Below are 21,482 nucleotides of genomic sequence, written 5' to 3'. Positions count from 1 at the left end.
AGGCCAAAGATAGCATTGGTCTAAAGCAAGTGTGGAGGGAAGGAAGGCAGAAAATCCGTGGCAAGAATCTGGCACAGTGACTTGTACCAACCGGGCATTCATTTCAAAGGCAGTTAAGTTGAAGTGCATGTTTAAATACTAGGTGAGAGCACAAAAGTCAGTCACCCTTGATTTGTATTCCATGCAGTTACCTGGGTACCCTCTCCTAAGGGAAAAAACAGGGCCTGTAGATGTGCAAAAAGTTTTGTAAAAGCTCCGGGCTTCAGGATCAACATGGATTAAGAGCTCTGCAGGTGCATGGTGCTGAATCAGCAACACAGCTCCCTTGCTGCAAGCCTGGAGGGGAGGAGGACTGCTCAGGTTTACTGACCAGGCAGTAATTAATAGGATGGCAGAGACCCTCTGTTTTGTCCTCATGGGCAATCCTTTAAGTCTTTGCTTTAGTATGCTAAGGTCCTTTTTACTCAAAAAGCATTATCCAACCTTTTTTTTTTTTTTTTTTTTGTAATCCTATGAATCTTCAATGACAGAGTTGTATCCTCTACACACCAAGCTAAAAATGAATGTGTGCGGCAGCTGACTACAATGCAAGGCCAGTGCTATCTTTCTGCTTTTGCTTACTTTGGTTTCCAAGACTGAATTGCTTAAATAAATCTTCCTGCACGTGAATTATATACACTTCACCGAGAATTTCCTGCCCTACTTATTTTGTTTTGTTTCTTCTTATGATGGTAGCTGCTCGTATTTAAGAAAGCTACCATCCAGACTTAAACCCTTGTTATTTTAAAGCTTAGACATTATAAAACAACAACAACAAAAAACATTGTGTAAAACAACTCATCCTGCCCCAGCTAGCAGTCGTACTCGTCACATATTTGCCTAGCTTGTGATAATGTAGCAAAAAGCTTATAAAAACTATTCATATGAAATACCAACATTGTAAAACTGAATCCAGCCTAATAAAATTATATTATAGCAATATGGCTTAGACATGTCAGTGAAATAGCCGTTAGATCTATGGGAAATCTGAAAGGTAGCACTTTGGTTGTATGAAGTGAGCAAATGAAAAAGCACAACATGCTGATGCACACAAGAATGGAAAAATACAGTTATAGACAGAAAAATGTCAACTGTACACAAGCAGAAATCTCAGCTATATTTCAAATGCTATATTAAGGAATTAGTGCTAGGTTTTTCCCCCACTTTTCTGGGAAGCCTTTTTTTTTTCCCCAGGAGTGAAGAACTTGCCTATCACAGAGAAAATATCTAAAGCCTGATTTCAACACCTTGGTGGCCCAGCGACCACTTGGTGACCAGCAGTGACAGTGTGATTCACGGGTGCTGTTGCTGCAGGGGAGGCACAAACCCGACTCCTGTCAGACAACCTTCCCCTGCAGTGGTCTTGGGGTTTGCACTGTACACTTCTATTCTTCCTCCTCCTTCTCCAGATAGTATTTACAGGGGTAAGGCTGCCATCTTCTTAATAACAAGACATTCCTGGCTGCAAAGTTGACTTCCAATACCTCACCAGCCTCCTGTGTCAGCTTTTACTTCCCTGGTCACTGTGCCAGGGAACTGGGCCCAGTACAGAGCCCTGTGGACACCAGTGCACCTATGAGCCCGTGCAGCTCTCACACAACACTTTTTCAGGAGATGGAGGAGACCTGCACCCAGACCAAGGAAACGTTCACCATAGACATCTACTCCACAGGCTGGAAAATATTTTCCGTAGGGACAACCCCAAATACCTCCTTTGTTTCTACAACCTTAACTTAGGCATTATTTTTACAATAGGTAAGACTAATATCTAGTTACCTCCGTAGCCACCTGACAGCAGCAATCAAAATGTTCCAATGCAGTTGTATCGAGCTCTCGCTTTTCAGCATGGGTACATTAAGAGCTTTCTCTACACCTTCCCTCCATGAAGGTTTCTGCTCAGTCCTAACACAGACTTTCTGGGATGTTGTAGATTTCCACTTAAAAGCACTGATTCTTGTATCAGCTTTCCATCAAGTTGTTTTCTTAGAAGCCAAGGTCAGTAAGATTCAGGTCCACGTATATACTCAATAAAGAAAGAGGAGCAGAGGCTTAGTCACAAACCAACCTTGATACCAGGACTCCAGCCAAACCAGTCCGTTCCTTTGTGGTTTTCTTTTAAAGAAATATTCTGAGCATGCACAGAGATCTACACAACATTTGGATAGTGCCAAGCCCTTGAAGAGTGTCCACCTTTGCTAACCGTAGCCATTTTGAGGAATGATCATATTTCAGAGGTGTTCGGGCAGACCATTCAGTGAGTTTCTAGGGTGGTGAAGTTTCCCCACCAGCTATGCAGCAGGCAGGCAGTTAGCCAGGAGCACGCAGTTTTAGCCTGCTTTAGAAACATCCAGATTTCTCAGACTTGTCAAACACCCACGTCCTGGTAAATACTAGCATCTTCTTTACACATTACAGTTCTGGTACAACTGCTAGAACTGACACCAGGTGTGGAAGACCATAGTATGGCATTTCTTCCATTGGTCAGCCAGAGGATGCTGCTACTCAGCCCACTGAGAACAGCATGGACCCAAAGAAGGGTGTTTTCTGCAGCTCTCAGTCACTGGTGCCACTGGTGGCAGGTGGGAAGGGAGAGGAGGGGCACTTACAGGTTCTCTATCTGCTTATAGGCACTAAAGTATAAAGAAACCAAAAGAAATCGTGACAACCCTGTGCTTTGTGTGTAAATACGTAAAAAAAAAAAAAAAATAAATCAAAGGACGCACATTTGGCAGATAGTGGTTGCCAAAACTACCACAGGCTGCAAGAAAGGAACCGCTGTTACAGCACAGGAAGTGTTCCAGATGCACATTAGATGACCCTACTTCCCCTCCCTACTTTCTCCTTTGATATAAACCAAACCCAAACAGATACTCCTATGTGAACACGAGCAGACATGACATTCAAAAGTTATGCCTTAAGGTTGTAACAGTTAAACTGACCTTTTAAAAACTTGCTCAGCTCTGAACAGGTTGATAAGGCTCTGATCAGAGATGCTCTCAAGAACATGTCTGCTCCAACTGCTCTGGTGGTACATAATTCAGAAAAATATTGAATCATGTTTTTGCCTGTAAATATTATAACTATAATTAGTAGAGATATGTATCAATTTGATCAGCATTCAACTCTAGAAAATGCATATCCTCTCTACTATAAATGCCATATGTTTAATGATCCAGATTACACGCACTTTCCAATTTTTGGTTTTGGTGACAATCTTTAGTTTAAAACAGTGTATTTCTGACCTTTCAAGTGCACATAATACAAAAATGTGATTGTGTGCTATTACAACAGACCCTCTGATTCTAGCCTCTATTGAAAATAGAATTTATCAGTCAGGATTTTTTAGTGGAATTTTCATACGGCATGTACAATAATACATATTATTTAAAAAATGCTTTTGTTCAAATTAGTTGTGTCAAAACTTCCTTTTTTTGCTGATACCGATACAAAACCTGATACTGACAAAAATACTGCAGGTATTCATGATTAACTACAATGATTTCAAGGCAAAAAGGCAACAAAAAATATACTAATGCACAAATAACAATACATACAATACCAACCATGACTATTTATCTGACATCTTATGCGACTGGTACAGTCTAAATTTCTCACTCACTACTGCTCTTAAATATTTTTAGAATCTCTTGTTCTTACTACACTCTGCAGCTGACGTTTCTTAACCGTTTCCCACCACATAAACGTGCCATCTACTGGCAACCGAACGCAACCAGAGCATATTGTTATAGAGAAGTTAGGTAAAGTGGAGTCATGAGTCATTAGTCTACAGGTTTTTGTAGTAATCTGGAACATAAAAAAGTTCAAGGAAAGTTGAGTTGAGTTCTGTTAGTCAATAATTTTTTTTTGATTCTGCAGAAGATTGCAGAATTAAGACCAGATTAATAACTTCGGATATTATACTAGAAATGCCCTAAAGCACAGCTTTGGGTTATGCAAATCCCGAGTAAAAAGCATTTGCATTGATATTTCAAGTTTCCTCGTGTAACTTTAAAAAAGACCGACTAATTTATGAGACTTAAGGGCGTTATTTTTCCCCCAGCAATACTTCTCTTGGCAGGGAACTTACCTTGCAGCCAACCCAGTCCCGGTATGAAATTCCCTTCCAGGATGAAGGGGCTATGGGTGTGCTCTGGCCATGGGAGGTGGCTCTCTGATATTGATGTCCTCCTGGAGCCAAGTCCCTGGGTTGTGTCCTAAACCACAGAGCAGATACTTCTGTAGAACACCCGCCCTGACATGAACTAACATGCTAACGTTAACAAACTATATCACTGCATTACACATGTTATGTAGCCCTTAGACTGATTCTGTCACCATGATCTTCTTTCTGGTACAGTATCCTGCTTTTACTGAGGCTACCTGCTCATCTCCTCTTTGCTTTTCCTGCAGGTAAGCAAGCCTGTACTTTCTGATAATACATGGTAAGAGAATGGAGTGAGATAAAAATCATGTATTGACTGGGGACACACATTTTTTATATAGTTTTTTTTTTAATGGGGGCAGTTGAAAATGAGATTATTTCATAAACTCTAGGCATTTATGAAATAATAAAAATATTGCTTAACCTCAATTAACACACCTGTGAAGTAGGTGAATTACATTGTTTTACTCATCCAAGGTGTTACCTATTATTAATGGAATCCTAACACCTAGATCCCCACTTCATGCAAGCATCAAGTAGCAAGACGACTGTAAAGTTGGTAGAAATTGAAAGGACATCCCAATCAAACATTTACTTTGTTGAACTGATTGATACTTAACTGTATATACATTCAAAGTAGCAATGTAGATACACAGTAAAGAACAAAAGACAGTTCTTGTGATATTGTTGTGTCGACCAAAGCATTGATATTTTTTAAATTGAATCAAATTATCCTGGTGGTGGAAGAATTTCAGAAAGTTAATCAAACCTTTCCAGCCCTCCAGTTTTTTCTTTATTGCCCTAATCAACAGTATTTTTTCCTGGAACTGACTGGACACACTCAGAACATACTGTACTACATGCCAGGCTCTGAGATCTTGCTCCGTTTGCGTCTGTATACCTGCAGCTGCGTTCTTTCCAATCTTCCACAGCATCTCGGAAGCAAAGGCAAAGGAGTAAGTCTCTGACCTCTACCTCCCAGCAAAGGACAACGCCTGTTACTGTGTGGTTGCATATGTACGGGGACAGATCACTGACCTCCGTCCTCAAACTCCTTCCAACTAGAACAACCTTTTCATCCTAAAGAGCTTTCATACTGCAACCACGTCCATATGTTGGGCGAAGTGTTTTCTCTATCTTGTCCTTAGCAAAGATGCCTCATCCTCAGACAGGCTGCTTCTCAACACAAAAAGCAGAAATCGTAATTAGGTACTAGTTTGCTATGGTACAATCTATCACAGTCTAAATCTTCTGAGCTGAGCGCTAATAAGGAATGTGCAAGTTTGTCACTGGGTCTTTCTTACATGCTTCACTGGCCATGACCTACTGCAAATGAACACCACAAATATGTTGCTTTTACATTTTAAAAGCAACAAGGTCACATAAACACGATGTTTAGAAATACATTTTTGCAAAGACATTTGTATTTGGCCCTCTGAGGGATGGAACAGGTCACCCAGACTGAGGATTCTAAAGGAAATTGTACTGGCTTTGAAAGAGACTACTGGTCACTCATCCCAGTGATTCCATGGAAACCTCAAGCTACTGTTACCCACTGAAGCAGGAATTTTTTGTAGTAGCGAATTATAACAATTTTCAATACGTGCAAGTTTCCTTCAGGCAGGCATCCCTTTTTGTGGTATATCTATATATCTCAAATTAAACTAGAAAATCCCACCACAAAACCAACACCAAAAGGTCAAAATGTGACTAGGCCTCAGATTTAATTCAAACTTTTATTCATCATCGAATTCAAAAGTTAGGAATGGAAGTTACCTGGCCCTGAGATACTCATCTCATCCTTCTAACAAAACTGAACACTTTACGTAATTCCTGCGTAAGATGACAAATATTTACTATCTATAAGACATTTAAACATCTTTGTGGAGCTCTAACCCTTTATACTGGAAGTGATCCCTGCCATTAGATGCTCATATTTTACCCCTTCCGTCAGAGGCCTCAGATCAGTTGATTCCTAAAGCTCTCAATAAAAAAAAAGTGTGTGCAAGACACACACTCATAGAACTGTGGTGGTCATACAATTTTATTTTTTCTTTTTCCTAACACATCCAGATCAGCTATACACACCCCAGCTGGAGAATGGGATCATCTTTTTACCAGTTTCTCATGGAATGGTTCTCAAACTCCTATCTGGGGTAAGTCCTCCTTACACGTGGCAAATTAGAAGAAAAACAGATTTCACCGACACCTTCAAATCTGCTGCTTGACATGCTGTGTTTGTATGGGAGCTGTAGTAAAAGCAGAAGACAATCTTTTTGCAGTTTCTTAGCTTTAGAAAAAGTACAAAGGTCTTTAAAATGTTATATAGCATTTGTACTAGGAGACCAAGATGAACACAAAACCACAGTCAGTAGGCGTACGGCAGCAGAAGCAAAGAGGCCGAAGCTCCGCTCAGAAAGCAGGAAGAGGAGGAGCTGCGTTACAGAGAGCGGGTACCAGAGCCTCTCCGATCACCACTTGCAGAAAAAGCCTCAAGACAGACAATGCCAAGACCATGAACAGTCTTTACTTCTATCAGTTTTTTCACAGCACAATGAGACACAGCACAAAGTTTGTACAGTGGGATCTGCAGACAGTTTAAAAACAGGCAATTATCTTTAATAAAAAGCATCGAGGCTGAATATGAAAATATGAAGACAAACAATATTGCAGCTAACGATCACCTTGCTTGCTTTTGATTGTCTAAGAAGTCCAACTCACAGACTTCTCACAATGCCTTTAAAGTTCTCCACACTGTCTTCTCCAAACACCCCATTCAGTGTAAAGCTCAATGCGTACCAACTAATATGTGTGGTATGTTTCATAACCTTTTCCTCTTGCTTTCAAACCCTGTTTGCAGTGTGTGGGGAGATGCAATGACTCTCATCATACAACATTCTGATTCACAAAGAAGCAGCACAAGTGTTGTACATAATTTAATTTGCACTTCTGTATATAAATGTTTACTATATTGCACACTATTGCAGCACTAAAAAACGTCTAATTATTTGCAAAAATTAGTAAAATACTTTAAAGGATTTAAAAATAAGGGTTTTAATGCAACTGACAAGATAATAAAAAAGCAATTTACTTAATGAGATACAATCCTTTATGTTGGAAATGAAAGTTACATACAACTAGAGTACAATTAAAATATACCATATAGTTCAACACTTAATTCCTCAAATGTGTAAAATTAACAAGCTTCTACTGTCATAGATATACAATTTCTCCATACTGTGAAAAGGATTTTTCAAATTAAATACAGGTAACATAATATTCTGTAGTTATATTTTACGACTGTGTTTAAATGAGAGGGTTGTATAATACTCACATTGTCAAATGTACTCACTAACACCTTGGAAATTGCACACTTCCCCTCCTTTTCCAAAATAGAATCTCATTTCCATACTGAAGTCTATTATGCCATATTGGAAAAGTATTTTACTTTCTAACGGGATTTTCATAAAATTAAAAAATAGTATAATATCATGGCATTAAGATGACTTTTCCACTTATGCCCATGTAGAATTTAATCTGGATAGCAGACAGACATCTCAGAACCAATTTCCTAGACTTTTGTCTTATTGTACACGCAAGATGAATGATTACAGTATTTTACAAAACAGAAAAATCTCTGAACTTTACTAGAATTATAAATGTAATAATTAAAAATTAAAATCATAACAAAATCAAATTGTGATCTCCAACATTTATTAAAATCTTTTAAAGTTCATAAACGACAACAAAGTTACTGTAGAATTTATCGCATACAGCTAGCATACAGCAGCATGTCCTTGGTCTAAATGAAATACAAAAGATTTTAACATTTTCATACAAAGGATTTCTTTAAATTTATTAATGTGACGATATATCTTTGTTACATAAAATTTGCTACAGCAAAGTATCTTATACTTTTCTTGCACATATGTAAATATGGGTGGACAAAGACTGCATTCATTGTCAGCCTCCTAATGACGTTGTGCAAAAATGCTCAACAACCTAAACATACAGAATGTTGGATGGTACGTTTCATACTCTTTTGTAAAATGTCTACAAAGGCTTTTCTTAAAGGAGTGTCATACAGATTAAAAGGAAGGAATGCCAGTGGTTTATTTGCACTGACATTCAAACAAATACAATGGCTATGTATCAATATAGCTCATTTTTTTTTAAAAACAATTCATCCTTGTATGCATGTAAATTTATCGTAAAATATGAGTCTAGTTTAAACTGTTTAGATGTGCTGTTTTAAGACAGGTCACTGAGACAGCCAGAATCAAGTGTACAAATAAAACTACTATGAATAAGTTTAAAAGCAACCCCCCAGAAAAGTGCTGAGCCACTGATTAACATTGAAATAAATGTGTAAAAGTGCCCAAAGCTAGCACATGGTAGCAATATCTTTTAAGTCAGTTGGTGAGAGTATACAAAACATAATTAAGCCCAAATACTTATATCTGTGTGACCATACATTCTGTTTGATTGAAAGAAAGTAGGTTAGAAATGAAGACACAACGCAACTAAAATAAACCAGCTGTTGCAGTTTTTAAACTTTGTCTCTTTTCTTCATGAATGAAGTGCTGTAATTAAAAAGAAAATGATTGTAGCAGTACTCCATCCTCAAGTTTACTAATATAGTATACCAGAATAAAAACTTGGCAATAACCTCTTATTCTTAACAGCTAACAAAAAATAACCGTGTTCATCCAGCGATGCATCTAGAACATTATTTTGCATTTGCTAAACCATTTGTTTTTCACAGCTAACGGCAGAGCGCATTTTGCTTTTTCTTGTGTGGTGTTTTTTATTGTAATGGAGACCTTTTTTAATCAAAAAAGGCTCAAAACAAGGAATACACTGGGAGCCCAAACACTGGCTTTTTTTTTTTTTTTTAAAAAACAACAAGATAAAGTGTGAATCAAAATTAATCATATTCTCTACAATACTGACCAAAACTTGCTTTAAGAGTTTAGGGTTCACGTTCTTAAAAAAGCCATTTCATACCTGCCAACTGAAATGCTGGTAAGTCGACTTGGTTAAATATGGTCCAAAATCCAGACCAGGTGGAATTACTCCCTCTCACAAGACTGTAAGCTTTCCATGGTACAGTCTGGTTATGGCAATTTACTTACTGCCTAGGTGGGAAATACAAAGGAAGGAGGCAGTGACGAAAACTGCAGGGATGTAGAAAACCAAGGCACGGGGTCTAGCTACTGTCCCCTACACTTAAGCCATCCAATTAATTCTACTGAATTTTGGTCAGTCTCCACGAAGAAGTGTTTTTAAGTTAATTTAGCAGACATTTATATGGCGATAAATACTACCTTCAAAAATGCTAAAAATGTTGGCTAGGTTTAGTCTGAGCTACTAAAAAATTATTATAAACTGTAGCATCAGACACAAGACAGACAAGAATTATTGGCTGGCACAGACTAGAAGCAACATTTATCTTTCACTTCAGTCTAAATCACACTAGCCGCAACACCTTCCATTTCACTCACACAAATAATACATTATTCAAAATAAAATGGAGCATTCTTGGGTAAAAAACTACTTCATTTTAAAGGGGGAAAATGAACAATACACAGAAACAAAGAACGACAGAAACCAAAGTTAAGTAGGAAAGTGGTCTATTATTCTGTGTTACTGCACAAACAGTGCTTGCTTAATTGTGCCTAGTTAGAAGGGTTGGTGCAAACTGCACACATGGAAGATGGCAATAAAGACCTCAGTCAGCTTTGTGGAATGAAGTAACTAGGTAACTGTTTTGACATATGATGGTCTCAGCTCCACCTCATCTGTTAACAGAGTGCAAAGATCCCAATGTGAGCCCTGATGTCATCTTGTCCTCTTACTCCTACTAAAAATCAGCAAATTCTTTTGCACATTTTTCTGTTAGAGACGCACGAATATCTTCTTCTTCATAGTCATCAAAGTTGCTGGTATCTCCAGGGCCTCTGCACTTTGGTATGAACGGAGCCTCTACCTGTATTTCGGGGAGGGGGGTGAGGGGGAAGCACATGAAATGTCATTGGCTTAATACCCTTAGACTTAACATTGTGACAATGAGCATAACAACATTCCTCAAATCCTGCCAAGAAACCAGATATTATAGCTTAAAGTTGTGACACATAAATGAAGCCAGCCTAAGAAGGTGCAGGCCGAAATGTATGAATGTAAGTTGAAAAAGAAAAATAACTCGCTGACAAACATCCATAAAAGTTACTTTGACTTTAAAACAGAGTTTAGTTCTCTTCTTGCAGAAGAGGCCCTGCTCTCTTCAGCTGTGCGGTGCGGCTCTCGGCACGGTGACGGCTGCACGTAACAGTTGCACAGTCATGGTGGAAGCAGAGCAGATTGACTGCCCATCAGTCATGATCTTAAAATCCTAAAATCTCAAAAATCTTAAAGCAGTTTGGAACGCATCTCCTACTTACCAACAATCCTCTATTTCCAAATAAAAACTAACTTACTACTAGTTTAGAACAATTTGTTCTGCAACTCCAACAAAGGTTCTCCTAGGACCTAACTATAAGTGAGAAGTGAAAGCTGCCTTGAAACTACACCACAACAGAGACAAGCAGTGCCTTGAAGGAGACGCTAGAAGACTGTACAGAAAGCCAGTGCAGCTCCAACTAACGGTGGAAGCCCCCTCCTGGCACAGACTGCCTGCACATCCTCTCAGATCCATACACATACTCAATATTAGCCTTGAGGTTCAGTGCATTTCACGTGCACTGTATGGCAGCGAGCCATTCAGGCTCAGGTACTGGAACCAGTCATTCTCCAGGACCCTCTTAACTGCTGCTTCTTCAAGTTGAGGGGACCTGCAGCTTTTTGATGTTGACCTTACAATAAAATCCTTGTGTCTGGCTACAGCTTAACGTTGTCAATCTTTGTCCCTACTTTCAGCCTCTAGTCATCTTGGAAGTTAAACTGAAGATGACATTAAATGAAGATACGGGTCTGCACGGGCACATACCTGCATTTTCACTCACCAACAGCTTATGCTGGCCGTGCCCAGCTGGGGCAGGAAAAGGAGGAGTTGCTGCCAACTTACAGACACTGAAATGCTATTTTAGGGATTGGACTACTAAACTCTACCTTCACTCAGCTAGTATTACTTCAAAGCTTCAGCCTTTTAGTCTGTAACTTCTCACAAATTTCAAAATTAAGTCTGATTCCAAAATTTCAGTTATTTTAAAATGTAATCAACTGCATGCTGAAAGGAGGAATAGGCAGGGCTGGGGTTGATGAGAGGCAATGATGAAGAACAGATGGTAAGGAAAGGACCAGAGAATAAAACAGCAGGGAGAAGGAAAGATGCTCTACTGCAACAGGTCTAGGACAAACTGAAGTAGGAGGCATGATTATCAGTACCACATTCCTCTCTCATTTCACAAGTGCCCGATTTATCCACCTTTACAGAAAGCAAAATTCTGGCAAAATTATTGAGGTGATGCAAGTTTAAACCTGGAAATGCAAAGTAATCAGGCAAGTATCTCTGGGACGTGCCAAGGAGGCAGCACGGTGGGGAGACAGATAAGCCAGGCAGGCATGGCTCCAGCTGAGGCAGGGGATCAGATCGTACTGTGCAACCACAGAAATGCTCAGTGCCCCAGGCAGATTACTGATTGCGGGGGGTGTGTGTGTAAATCAGTAAATTAAAAGAGGTACAGCACAAACTAATATAAATTAAGCTCAGCTGAATTTGGGCAACACCACTATACACTCCCAAGAAATAACAGTAACTTGCTGCATTTATAGACTGTGCTACAATTACCACATGTATCCTTTTGTTCCTAAAACAACACACGTGTTTAGGTGATTTATCCTGACAGAATACAGTCTGTGTACATATCTAGCCTACAAAGCCACGTATTTACCGTTATCTGAATACAGCCTCTGTTTTCTCAAACTGATTTTCAATTACTCTCTTACAACAAAGCTCAGAGTACAAGAAATACCTTATTTACTGCAGGTATTCTAGAACACCTTCAAATGAGACGCCTCAGACTTTTTCCTATTATCTTCATTAAGGAAATTGCTAAAAAGGGATAGCAGGTTTATAGCAGAAATACCTGTTTGGCCATATTATCAGGCAGTATTTTAATAGACAACTATGCAAACAGACAAAGAAAACAAGATGATCTTATCTAAAATAAGTAATTGACTGGTCCACTTATGACTGTAGCATAACTAATTATTCACATTACATTAGCTGCCAAGGAACACTACATTTATTCAATGAAACACATGCTGTGGTAACAGCCACTGTGAAAAGCTGGTATAAACCCAAAGTTTATTACTGTATTTCTATGACTTCTTAAATGATATTACAATCCATGCTGTTGTTTCAGACCTTTAGTATTACAGTATTTATATTCCTTATAATTAGAAGCTTCAGACTTATTCAGCATTAGTTTTCACAATCCTTCAGAACTAGCAATAGCTATTCTGATTGTACTACTAGTTCACATTTTAAAACATTTCTTGTTTCTTTGAAAGTAATTCTCTACAGCAGTGCATTAGCAACACTTCTTAGCGTTGTATTTAGCGCAGTATTAAAACATCTGATTTAATATTATGGGGCCTGGGTGTCCCCAAACAGCATACCAGCGAATGAAACTCAGTACATGTAAATCTGCATTGTAAACAGGCATTAAGAAAGCAAAGAACAGATAATTACAATTCTGCAATGGGGGATTCTTTTCTTAAAAACATCTATACTTCATACAAAGAATACACGATGTGTTAATTGCACCCTGTCTTCTAGTAATTAATACATTAGTGAATATTACAACAACCGTACTGTCAGTTTGTCTAGCCAAACAACTGGTTTCTTTTTATAAACTATTGTTAGTGTTTAGGTTTGGCCTTTAAAATAATGCTGTTACAGCAGCAAGTTCATGCCTCTATAATCAAGACTGTCAGCATTTCAACAACGTACACCAATTCCTTCAAATATTTTCAATTGACTCTAACCTTTTCACTAGTATCTACACATAAAACTATTTCTCCACCTGAGTTTTCTGGGACAACACTAACGAAATTATTTTAGTCTTTTATTGTTGTGTATTAAACCCCCAAGAATTCAGAGGCTACATTTAAAAGAACAAATAATTTCACAGGATTTTGCTTCTAGTAACTCACTAATCTACAGGTATTTAACTTTGACTCTATGTTCAAGGGGAGAAGGAGCTTTGGAGCTACTGGAAGACAGACCTAGATCGAATTGTTATCATCCTCACCCCTTTCCCCAGCTTTGCCTCCCAGCTCTGCTTCATTCATCCTGGCAGCCACTAATGTGCTCCCCTCTAACCAGTATGTTAATGGCTGCTCCTGCTCTGAAAATATTCCCAGTTGTCTCTGTTGCTTTCATAGGTAGGTCCTAAGTTCACAGTGCAGACTGGGCCTGGACTTTCTAAAGACAACATTACAAGTCACGTTGATCAGGCAGGTCTAGAAAACCATTCTAAAAATGCTAGAAAAAAGCATTCAGCAGGGTTCTTCCCATTGCCGCAGCTCATGGAACTGCAGTCAACTAAAGCATAGTGTCAGAAGACAAAAAAATCCTCATTAAACACCGAGGATTGAATAGCCACTCTACATCCGATCTTGTCCCAGTCACAGATAAAGCAAGAGCAAGAAGGAGGGAGCGTACTTTATCAGAAAAAGAAAAACTGAATCACAGTCTCAGCTACTAAGAACTAGCTGGAAAGGAAAACAGACTCCTTTCTGGTGTGGAGGAGTATTTATAGATGTCACTATAGCAAGGGTTAAATAAAAAGCAAGAGAGGCAGGAGATGGCTCATTGGGAGATATTCCAGAAATAGACTAAAACACAAGGCATGTTAAGAGAACATGAAAGTACACAGAGGTCCAGGATAAAATACCAACAAGAAACCAACATAATTCAATCAATACATACCCTTTAGAGTCCTAAAGATTAAGCTACTTTTAATTAAAACTAAGAAAAGGTGAAAGTGACATATTTAGAAAAGCAAAGAATTGAACAAAATAATTAGAAATTTTACTTCAACCCTTTAAAGACCTGTAATACTCTACAATAGAGCAGGAAGGGTCTTACCTTTCTCTGATAAATGGCAATCCAATCTGTAGTTGCAAACCACTTGTGATTCTTTATGTCATTTACACCATTCTTGAGATTTCCATACCGTTTGGTCAAATCTACCTGGAGTAAATTTCTTAGAAGATCCTTTAGGTCTGAACTGAAGTGTGATGGGAACCTTACCTAAAATTATACATCCACAACATTAAAAAAAATGTACAAATTTGATTCTTCCCCCTGTGAAGTCAAACAACATTCACACAAAACAAAACACTGGGGCTATCTTCTACTCTTCCTCTAAAAACAAATCAAGTAGGAATGCAGGAAAAGAGATAAGATTATTGCTGGATATGTGTTTCTGTTATCAATAATGTTACCATGTCCATCTACCATTTTTTCAGCTGAAAGTTTCCCCATCTGAGCCGGGGGGAAATGTTAATTTAACATAACAATGATATAAAACCTAAATTTAACTTCGTGTCTCACCAACACAACATCATCTTAAGGCTTTCTCAACTATTTTCCAGGAATAAATTTTTAGATTATATTATATATATACATACACAGAGAGACAAGAGATACAGTATAGTATATATAAAACATATAAATCTATAGATACGCCCTGAAATAACAACATTCAGCAATCAAATGAAAATTCAATCTGGAACTTTATGCTGTACTGTAATCTGTTTCTGATAACTAGATACACCAACATCAAAAGTCTTACACAAATAATACAGCACTATTTGAATTCAGCACGAGTGACTTGCCAATACAACTCATTCAAACCTCGCTAAGAACCATTTGAAGATGATTCATGGGATGTAATTACATGGGGTTTTACTAGCAAAAGATCTACTGACACCACTTGAGATGGCAGAGAGAAAAAAGGGGAAAAGAACAGGCAGAAGGTTGTATCTGTCACAGCTGTAGTCTCAGCATTTGACACTCCTTACACTCAGCTGATCAGTTATGATGTAAATGCTGAACATGGAATTACTTAACATAAAAACATGTTGTGAAATCAAGAGGTCTGATAATCAAGGAAACTGCTTCAGTTTACTTGTCAATACAGCTCTATCTATATATTAATTGAATACCTAGACAGCTGAGAAGTAAAGAAATGTTAATTTTTTTAAAGTAGAGAACTAAGTGCATGAGGTAGATTAAATGAAAGACTTAAGGTTATAAAGGAAACATACTGCCAGCTGAGAACTGAATGTTGGAGTCTCCAGAGTTCACTCCCAGTGCTGTTTCTGCAACCACCCATCCATGGACTCAGTAAAAAAGGTAGACAATCAACAGTTCAAATGTTGAGCAAACTAGATACAGCTGCAAAAAATGCCTAAGTTTATTTAGTTTAGAAGATAAACATTTCTTCAATAATGTATCTTCATAAATGAATTCCCATCTATTCCTGGAGACAGCTGAAGGGTCACAGTATTACACAGCCTTTCAAAAAGCAACTGCCTTCTTGATTTAAATAAGGTCCTAGACGGGAATCAGTCTCATTGCAGTGTACCACAGGGCCTACTGAGGCACTTCCCTTCATTAGAATTACAGAAGTACGTACGTAAGATGCAGCACAGCATGGGTTTATGTAAGAACAAGGAAGAAAAGAACCATAACAAATCACATAAGCACAGAGAAACACAAAGAGACAATGCTGGCTGGCAGGAGGAACAACAGAATGATCACATTTTTGTGATGGCACACTATGAGATATTAATGAAAAATAAAAGGGAGAAGCTGGAAACACTTTTTAAAAGCTTTATATAATAATGAAAGCTGAACAGAACTTTAGACATGTCTTGAACTACAGGACTACAAAAGAAACCTGCTATGAATTATGGAAACTTTTTAGAGTTTCTCAAAAGCTGCAAAAATATTTCTAAACAAGAAAAAAGCTAGGCAAATTAAGCATATAGCTAAATAGTTGTTAATACTCACTGGATCATTTTTATCCAAGCATAAAAAGATACAATACCACAGTGTCTGCAAGTTTAGTAACTTGCATTTTAAATTTGAAGGTAGGGAACAGATTTTTAGAACTTTGATTTTTAATATTGTTGTAACAATGTTGGTATTTAAGAAGTATACATTACAAACTTTTTTCCATAAACTTTCCAAATTGCTCACTGCCTAGTAGCCAGTAAATTCTCTATCTGCTTCACACAAAAAACAGGTTCTGCAAAGACAAACTACACAGACCCTTCACTCACCTTGCCAGACACAATCTTCTCATAAATTTGAATGGGCTGATCTGCAAAGAATGGGGGATATCCAGCTGCCATTTCATAGATTAACACTCCTAATGCCCACCAATCCACTGCCTTGTTGTAACCCTGGACAAAACGATAAATATCACTGTTAGTACAATTTCTAACACAGTTTAAGATTTTCAATATATATCTATGGAATACAAAGAAAGCAAACACTATTGCTGGTTTAATACAGAATTTACAACCTAGTTCAAACCAAACTGAAGCTCACAGATTCCCAAAGCGATATACCTAAACCCTAATACAATACTGACAGAGCAGCAGTGATGAAAACGAAACATTTTGCACATTCCTGTGCTGAGTTTCAGTGATGCCTTTACACTGATGTGACAAGACTCCCTAAGTGACAGAAGTGGGCACAATTTATTTAAAATAAAAATAATCTTGTTACAGAATGATTGACACTTCTTTCAAAAGCTTAAGGAAATTTTATGAAATGTAACAATACTTCCTATATTGTATATCATCAACTTTTTGCTTGATTATCTGCATTTCAGAACATTCATTTTCACATTTAGTAAACGAGCTACAAGAGCTTAAAAGTTTAGTTAATTACCTTTATAGGTCATTTATGATTTGATCTTTAAAGCCTGAACATAAAATCATGAGTAAATCCCATTTAGTATTGGAAAAAAAAAAAAAAAAAAAAAAAAAAAAAAAAAAAAAGAAAAGACAGAAAACCCCATGAACCCATCAATTTCGCATGTGTTCTCTCAGTTCTTTTACAAAGCTCAGGGCTAAGACTCAATCTTTCCAGAAAAGTCTTCTATGGAGAATTTGTAGTAGATGCATTACTATTTCTTCTGCTGCTTTAGCTACATAGGGGCAAAAATGCTGCAAGTAACAAACGTTTTCTCCCCAGATAAAAGTATTTTCAGTTTACTTCTGAAGACCTGCTAAAGGTATTTAATTAAACCACATATTAAATGCATAATTTAACAATATGCATTATGATTGTTTATCATAAGCAGTTCCATATACTATAAGGGTATTTTTCCTTTGCAAAACATGAAGGGCTACAGTTGAACAGCTCTATGATAAATAATACTTCTTCAATGTTCAAACACCACAAGTACTACACCAAACTGATGAGCGGTAAGGTTGCATGTACTTTGTGTGTAAAACCAGCAGTTCGTCATGTTTGATTTCATGTTAAGTGCCTTAAACCTGAAACACTCTGAAACGGATTATTTAATGGCTACTGATTCATCCAATAGGTGGTTCTTGTTACCTCTAGAGCTCCTGTTCCAGTCTGCTAACACTTCAAAATATAATCACTCAGATCTGCTGTTATGATAAGGATGCTACTTAAATAATCTGATTACAGATTTTTTAAAAATCCCTTTTTGCCTCACAAGTTACAAGGCAAGCCTATGTAGAAAGTTCTGTAGTTATGTGAAAATTCCTGCTTTGGAGTAAGTTTTAGTATGCCACAACAATTTACAATGTAACTGTTTACAATTATAACTGACCAGTCAAGATTTAATTTTGGAAATATCTGCAAGATTTAATAATTGGGTGATAGTTTTAACTGCATCAAATGCATGGCTGAATAACAAGACAAAGTACCTTGCTGAGAATTATTTCAGGTGCCAGGTATTCTGGAGTCCCACATAACGTCCAAGTTCTTCCTTTTACTCTTTTTGCAAAGCCAAAGTCCGTGACCTGTCATCAGAAGAAATAAGTTGACTGTAAGAACATTTCCACAAAGAAATTTAAAATTAAGCATTTTTTAAATACTTTGGATAGCTATTTTATAAACAGGAAAAATTATTTTCTCAAATCACGTAGTATCATATAGTCAGATGTACCTTTATTAGCCAGTCCTTCTGATACTTCTAATGCAGACAGATACAAAGTTTCTCATGTTAAAACGAGTAACATAAAATATGTATTTTTCCCCTGCACAAGCTTCTACTTACAATTTTTAAAAAACAGTGCAAACTACGGCTTACTTATCGCCCACATGTACTGCAATTACATTAATAATTTTTCTTATACTTTTCACATCAGACTGTTTATATTGCTGGAAGTTTAAAGAACGTGAATATGAATAAGATATTTATCTTTTCCTTTAGTTAACAAATAAATTAATCACAAAAAGGGTCAAGATATCTGCCAGTCTTGTAAATTTAGAATTCTATTGCATAACTGTATAAAGGTTATATGTAAAATTAGTGTGGGAATAAGACAACATAAGAGGTCTTCCAGTAACTTCTGATTCTGAGTATCTCTGAAAGCATCACCAGAGACAAGCTTGTTTATTTGAGGACTGGGGGGAAATGCAGCAGTAACTGTATTTACAAGCAGCAAGCTCTTGGCCATTATAATTTTTTCTTCCTCTTGCCATGTTTTCTGCAGCAAGTTTTCAGAACTCTGTATGTGGTATCATCCTCTCTGATTTTTTCCTGGACTGTACTGCAGAATACATATGGAAACCAGGGAGTTACATGTGAAATTCTGGGATCAGTTTCAAGCTATCAAGTCTATACTTTGGGGATCCATTTCATTTCCTTCTTCTCTACATCACTTTCAACCTATTCCTCGAGGAAAAAAAACCCTGTACCAGCAATTGTACAATTGCTACTTATACAATAACCTGCGCTGGTGTTCCTTGACACACTAGTGTCACAATTAAACAAGCCAAACTCCAAAGTATCAAGGCAGCTTTTACTTCATTTTTGGCAGAAACAACAGCAATCACAGCTGGAACTGAATGGAGAGGGTGCTGTGCTGACTAGACGGATCTGCTTCAGTCAGCAAAGAATCATTTCTGTGTTTGTGAAAGCTCATCAGTGTATGTAAGAAGAATACACTGCAGATGTGGGACAAATGGTAACGGCTTTCAAATTCAAAAAGAAAATGAAAGTTACTAAACAAAATTTAGTTGGAGCTGCAGCATCAACATATGAATGCAAACCTGTCTGTTCAGAAGCAGAAGTGAACCAACCTCACATGGGAAGAGTGACTGCTGGACCCATTATTATTTGCGGTTTGCCCACCATCACAAAACCATGCTATTGCACATAGAAGGTTACCAGTTCTGGAGGAAGCTGTTAATAGCTTAACATTAAAATGGTGCCTCCCAACCACATTAACAGAACTTTTATTTCTCTTCTCCCTACAGTGTTATTTTCTTTTCCATGCAAAATTATTTTACAGTTATAAACAACGTTAAGATATGAATCCTTTCCTCTTCTCTTGAACATTTTTATTACCTATTTTCCTGTTAGATTCTGCTATGGAGAAAGGCGACAATAAGGAAAGAGCTTCTGTAGTTTAAGGACTGCAAAGCATTGCAGAGTGCTTGTTGATGTAAACCACCTTCCCATTTGCCATTTAGATCAAAAACATGGGAGCTAAAAGGAACATGAGGAGGTGCCATGAGAGGCTGCTGCAAAACCAAAGCTGTCATTCGCAGCACTGCCATTCTGACCTGATCTCAACTCAGCTCTTACTCCAGATGTGCCACGAAGGTTAGGACTCCCCAAGGGTAGGATTCAGCTGACTGAAATTAAGTACTACAGTGTCATTGTTGACAGCTAAGCTGGTTATCCTGAACTACTTATATAGTCAATGCACAGAACCAGACATTATAGGACACCTTTCATCTTGTTCTAGGGCTGATGTATAAAATAGGTCAGATGAACAGAGCCATATAATCACCTACTTCTCACCGCAGACCCCAAAGGAAATCTTGACAGCTCGCTCAACTGCCCACAGCTCCATTGTGCATACTTAATTTTAGTCAGAGGAAATACAATCAAATGGTTTTAACCATTACTAAACAGCAGGGCACGTTAATGCTCCCTTAATACAGGCTAACATGCCAACCAGCTTCAGACCATTTATTCTAAACACATTTGCTAGAGTTACCTAACCCTATACTGTAAGACGAGACTCCACTCCCTAAATATATGAAGAATATTCATACCTGGATGTATCCTTGCTGATCAATTAAAAGATTTTCAGGCTTTAGATCTCTGTAGATGAGGTCTAATGAATGGAGGTACTCAAATGTTAGCACTATCTGAGCTGCATAAAACCGTGCATGTGGTTCACTGTGAAGAATTAAAAGAATATTAAGTACCTCAATGCTATGCTAAGATACTGAAACAACCATGTAACTGCCAGGGCTAGACAAATCAAGTATCTTTTAGCTGGTTCATTTACTGTGTAGCAAGAAAAAAAAAGCAAACAGCAAACATTTTAGAATTGATACACTCATTCCCTAAACTTAAGTCTTGCAGCTAAATACACATGCAAATCAAGATGACCATATCACACAATATAGAGCTTAGATTTTAAATTTTACTTTGAGAAAACATCATCAATTTTGATGACAATTGCATAGGAATTCCAAGATTCTGTCATGCATATATCATGAATGCTTGCATTAACTGGCTGAAAAATAAGATTATAATTACAAGTTTTTTGTTGCATGACTAGTTCAAGTCCACTGAAAGAGAGGTAAAGTAAATGCACTTATCCCTTCACAAATTTTCCTTCAATAGTAACAAATTTTATAAAACCCTCTTCCCAAATCAGCAACATAAGCTTTTTTAAAGGAACTGTGTCATTAATACTCTTACCTGAACCTTCCGATTCTTCTTAGATGTGAAAACATCTCACCACCAGGAACATACTCCATTACCATGTATAAATTAGAATTGTCCTAAGGAAGCATATAAACACACAAATACATATCAGGCATGGTATAAGTCTCTCTAATTCCTACATAGAGTGTATTTTATCAAAGAATGAAAATGAAAAATTTTAGCCATCCAATGACCTTAACAAATACAAAGCAACATTGGTAGAAATTCTTGAAGAAGTGCAGACATGTGAGAAAAGGAGCATCATATATCTCAAGAAATCTTCTTAAAAGTAAATCTGAATAAAGATAATTAATGAGCTCTTGATA

The 21,482-nt window shown here is 37.5% G+C and overlaps 1 protein-coding gene across 2 annotated transcripts in view; it reads right to left on the bottom strand.

Annotated features, from left to right (window-relative positions):
• Positions 1 to 7,898: 7,898 nt before the first annotated feature.
• Positions 7,899 to 21,482, bottom strand: part of PRKACB (protein kinase cAMP-activated catalytic subunit beta) — a 75,058-nt gene continuing 61,474 nt past the window's right edge. For both annotated transcript variants that reach the window (XM_056355728.1, XM_056355729.1), the window contains exons 5-10: positions 21,151 to 21,233; positions 20,493 to 20,619; positions 18,128 to 18,223; positions 16,499 to 16,621; positions 14,295 to 14,459; positions 7,899 to 10,190 (exon numbers count right to left, since the gene is read on the bottom strand). In XM_056355728.1, coding sequence (XP_056211703.1) covers positions 10,065 to 10,190; positions 14,295 to 14,459; positions 16,499 to 16,621; positions 18,128 to 18,223; positions 20,493 to 20,619; positions 21,151 to 21,233 — 720 coding nt within the window. In that variant the 3' untranslated portion in view covers positions 7,899 to 10,064. The remainder of the gene's footprint in view (positions 10,191 to 14,294; positions 14,460 to 16,498; positions 16,622 to 18,127; positions 18,224 to 20,492; positions 20,620 to 21,150; positions 21,234 to 21,482) is intronic.

This window comes from Falco biarmicus, chromosome 11 (genome assembly GCF_023638135.1).
Source record: "Falco biarmicus isolate bFalBia1 chromosome 11, bFalBia1.pri, whole genome shotgun sequence".
Taxonomy (NCBI): Eukaryota; Metazoa; Chordata; class Aves; order Falconiformes; family Falconidae; genus Falco; species Falco biarmicus.
Note: the sequence above shows the minus strand (reverse complement) of the source record. Positions and strands in the feature narration are given on the sequence as shown.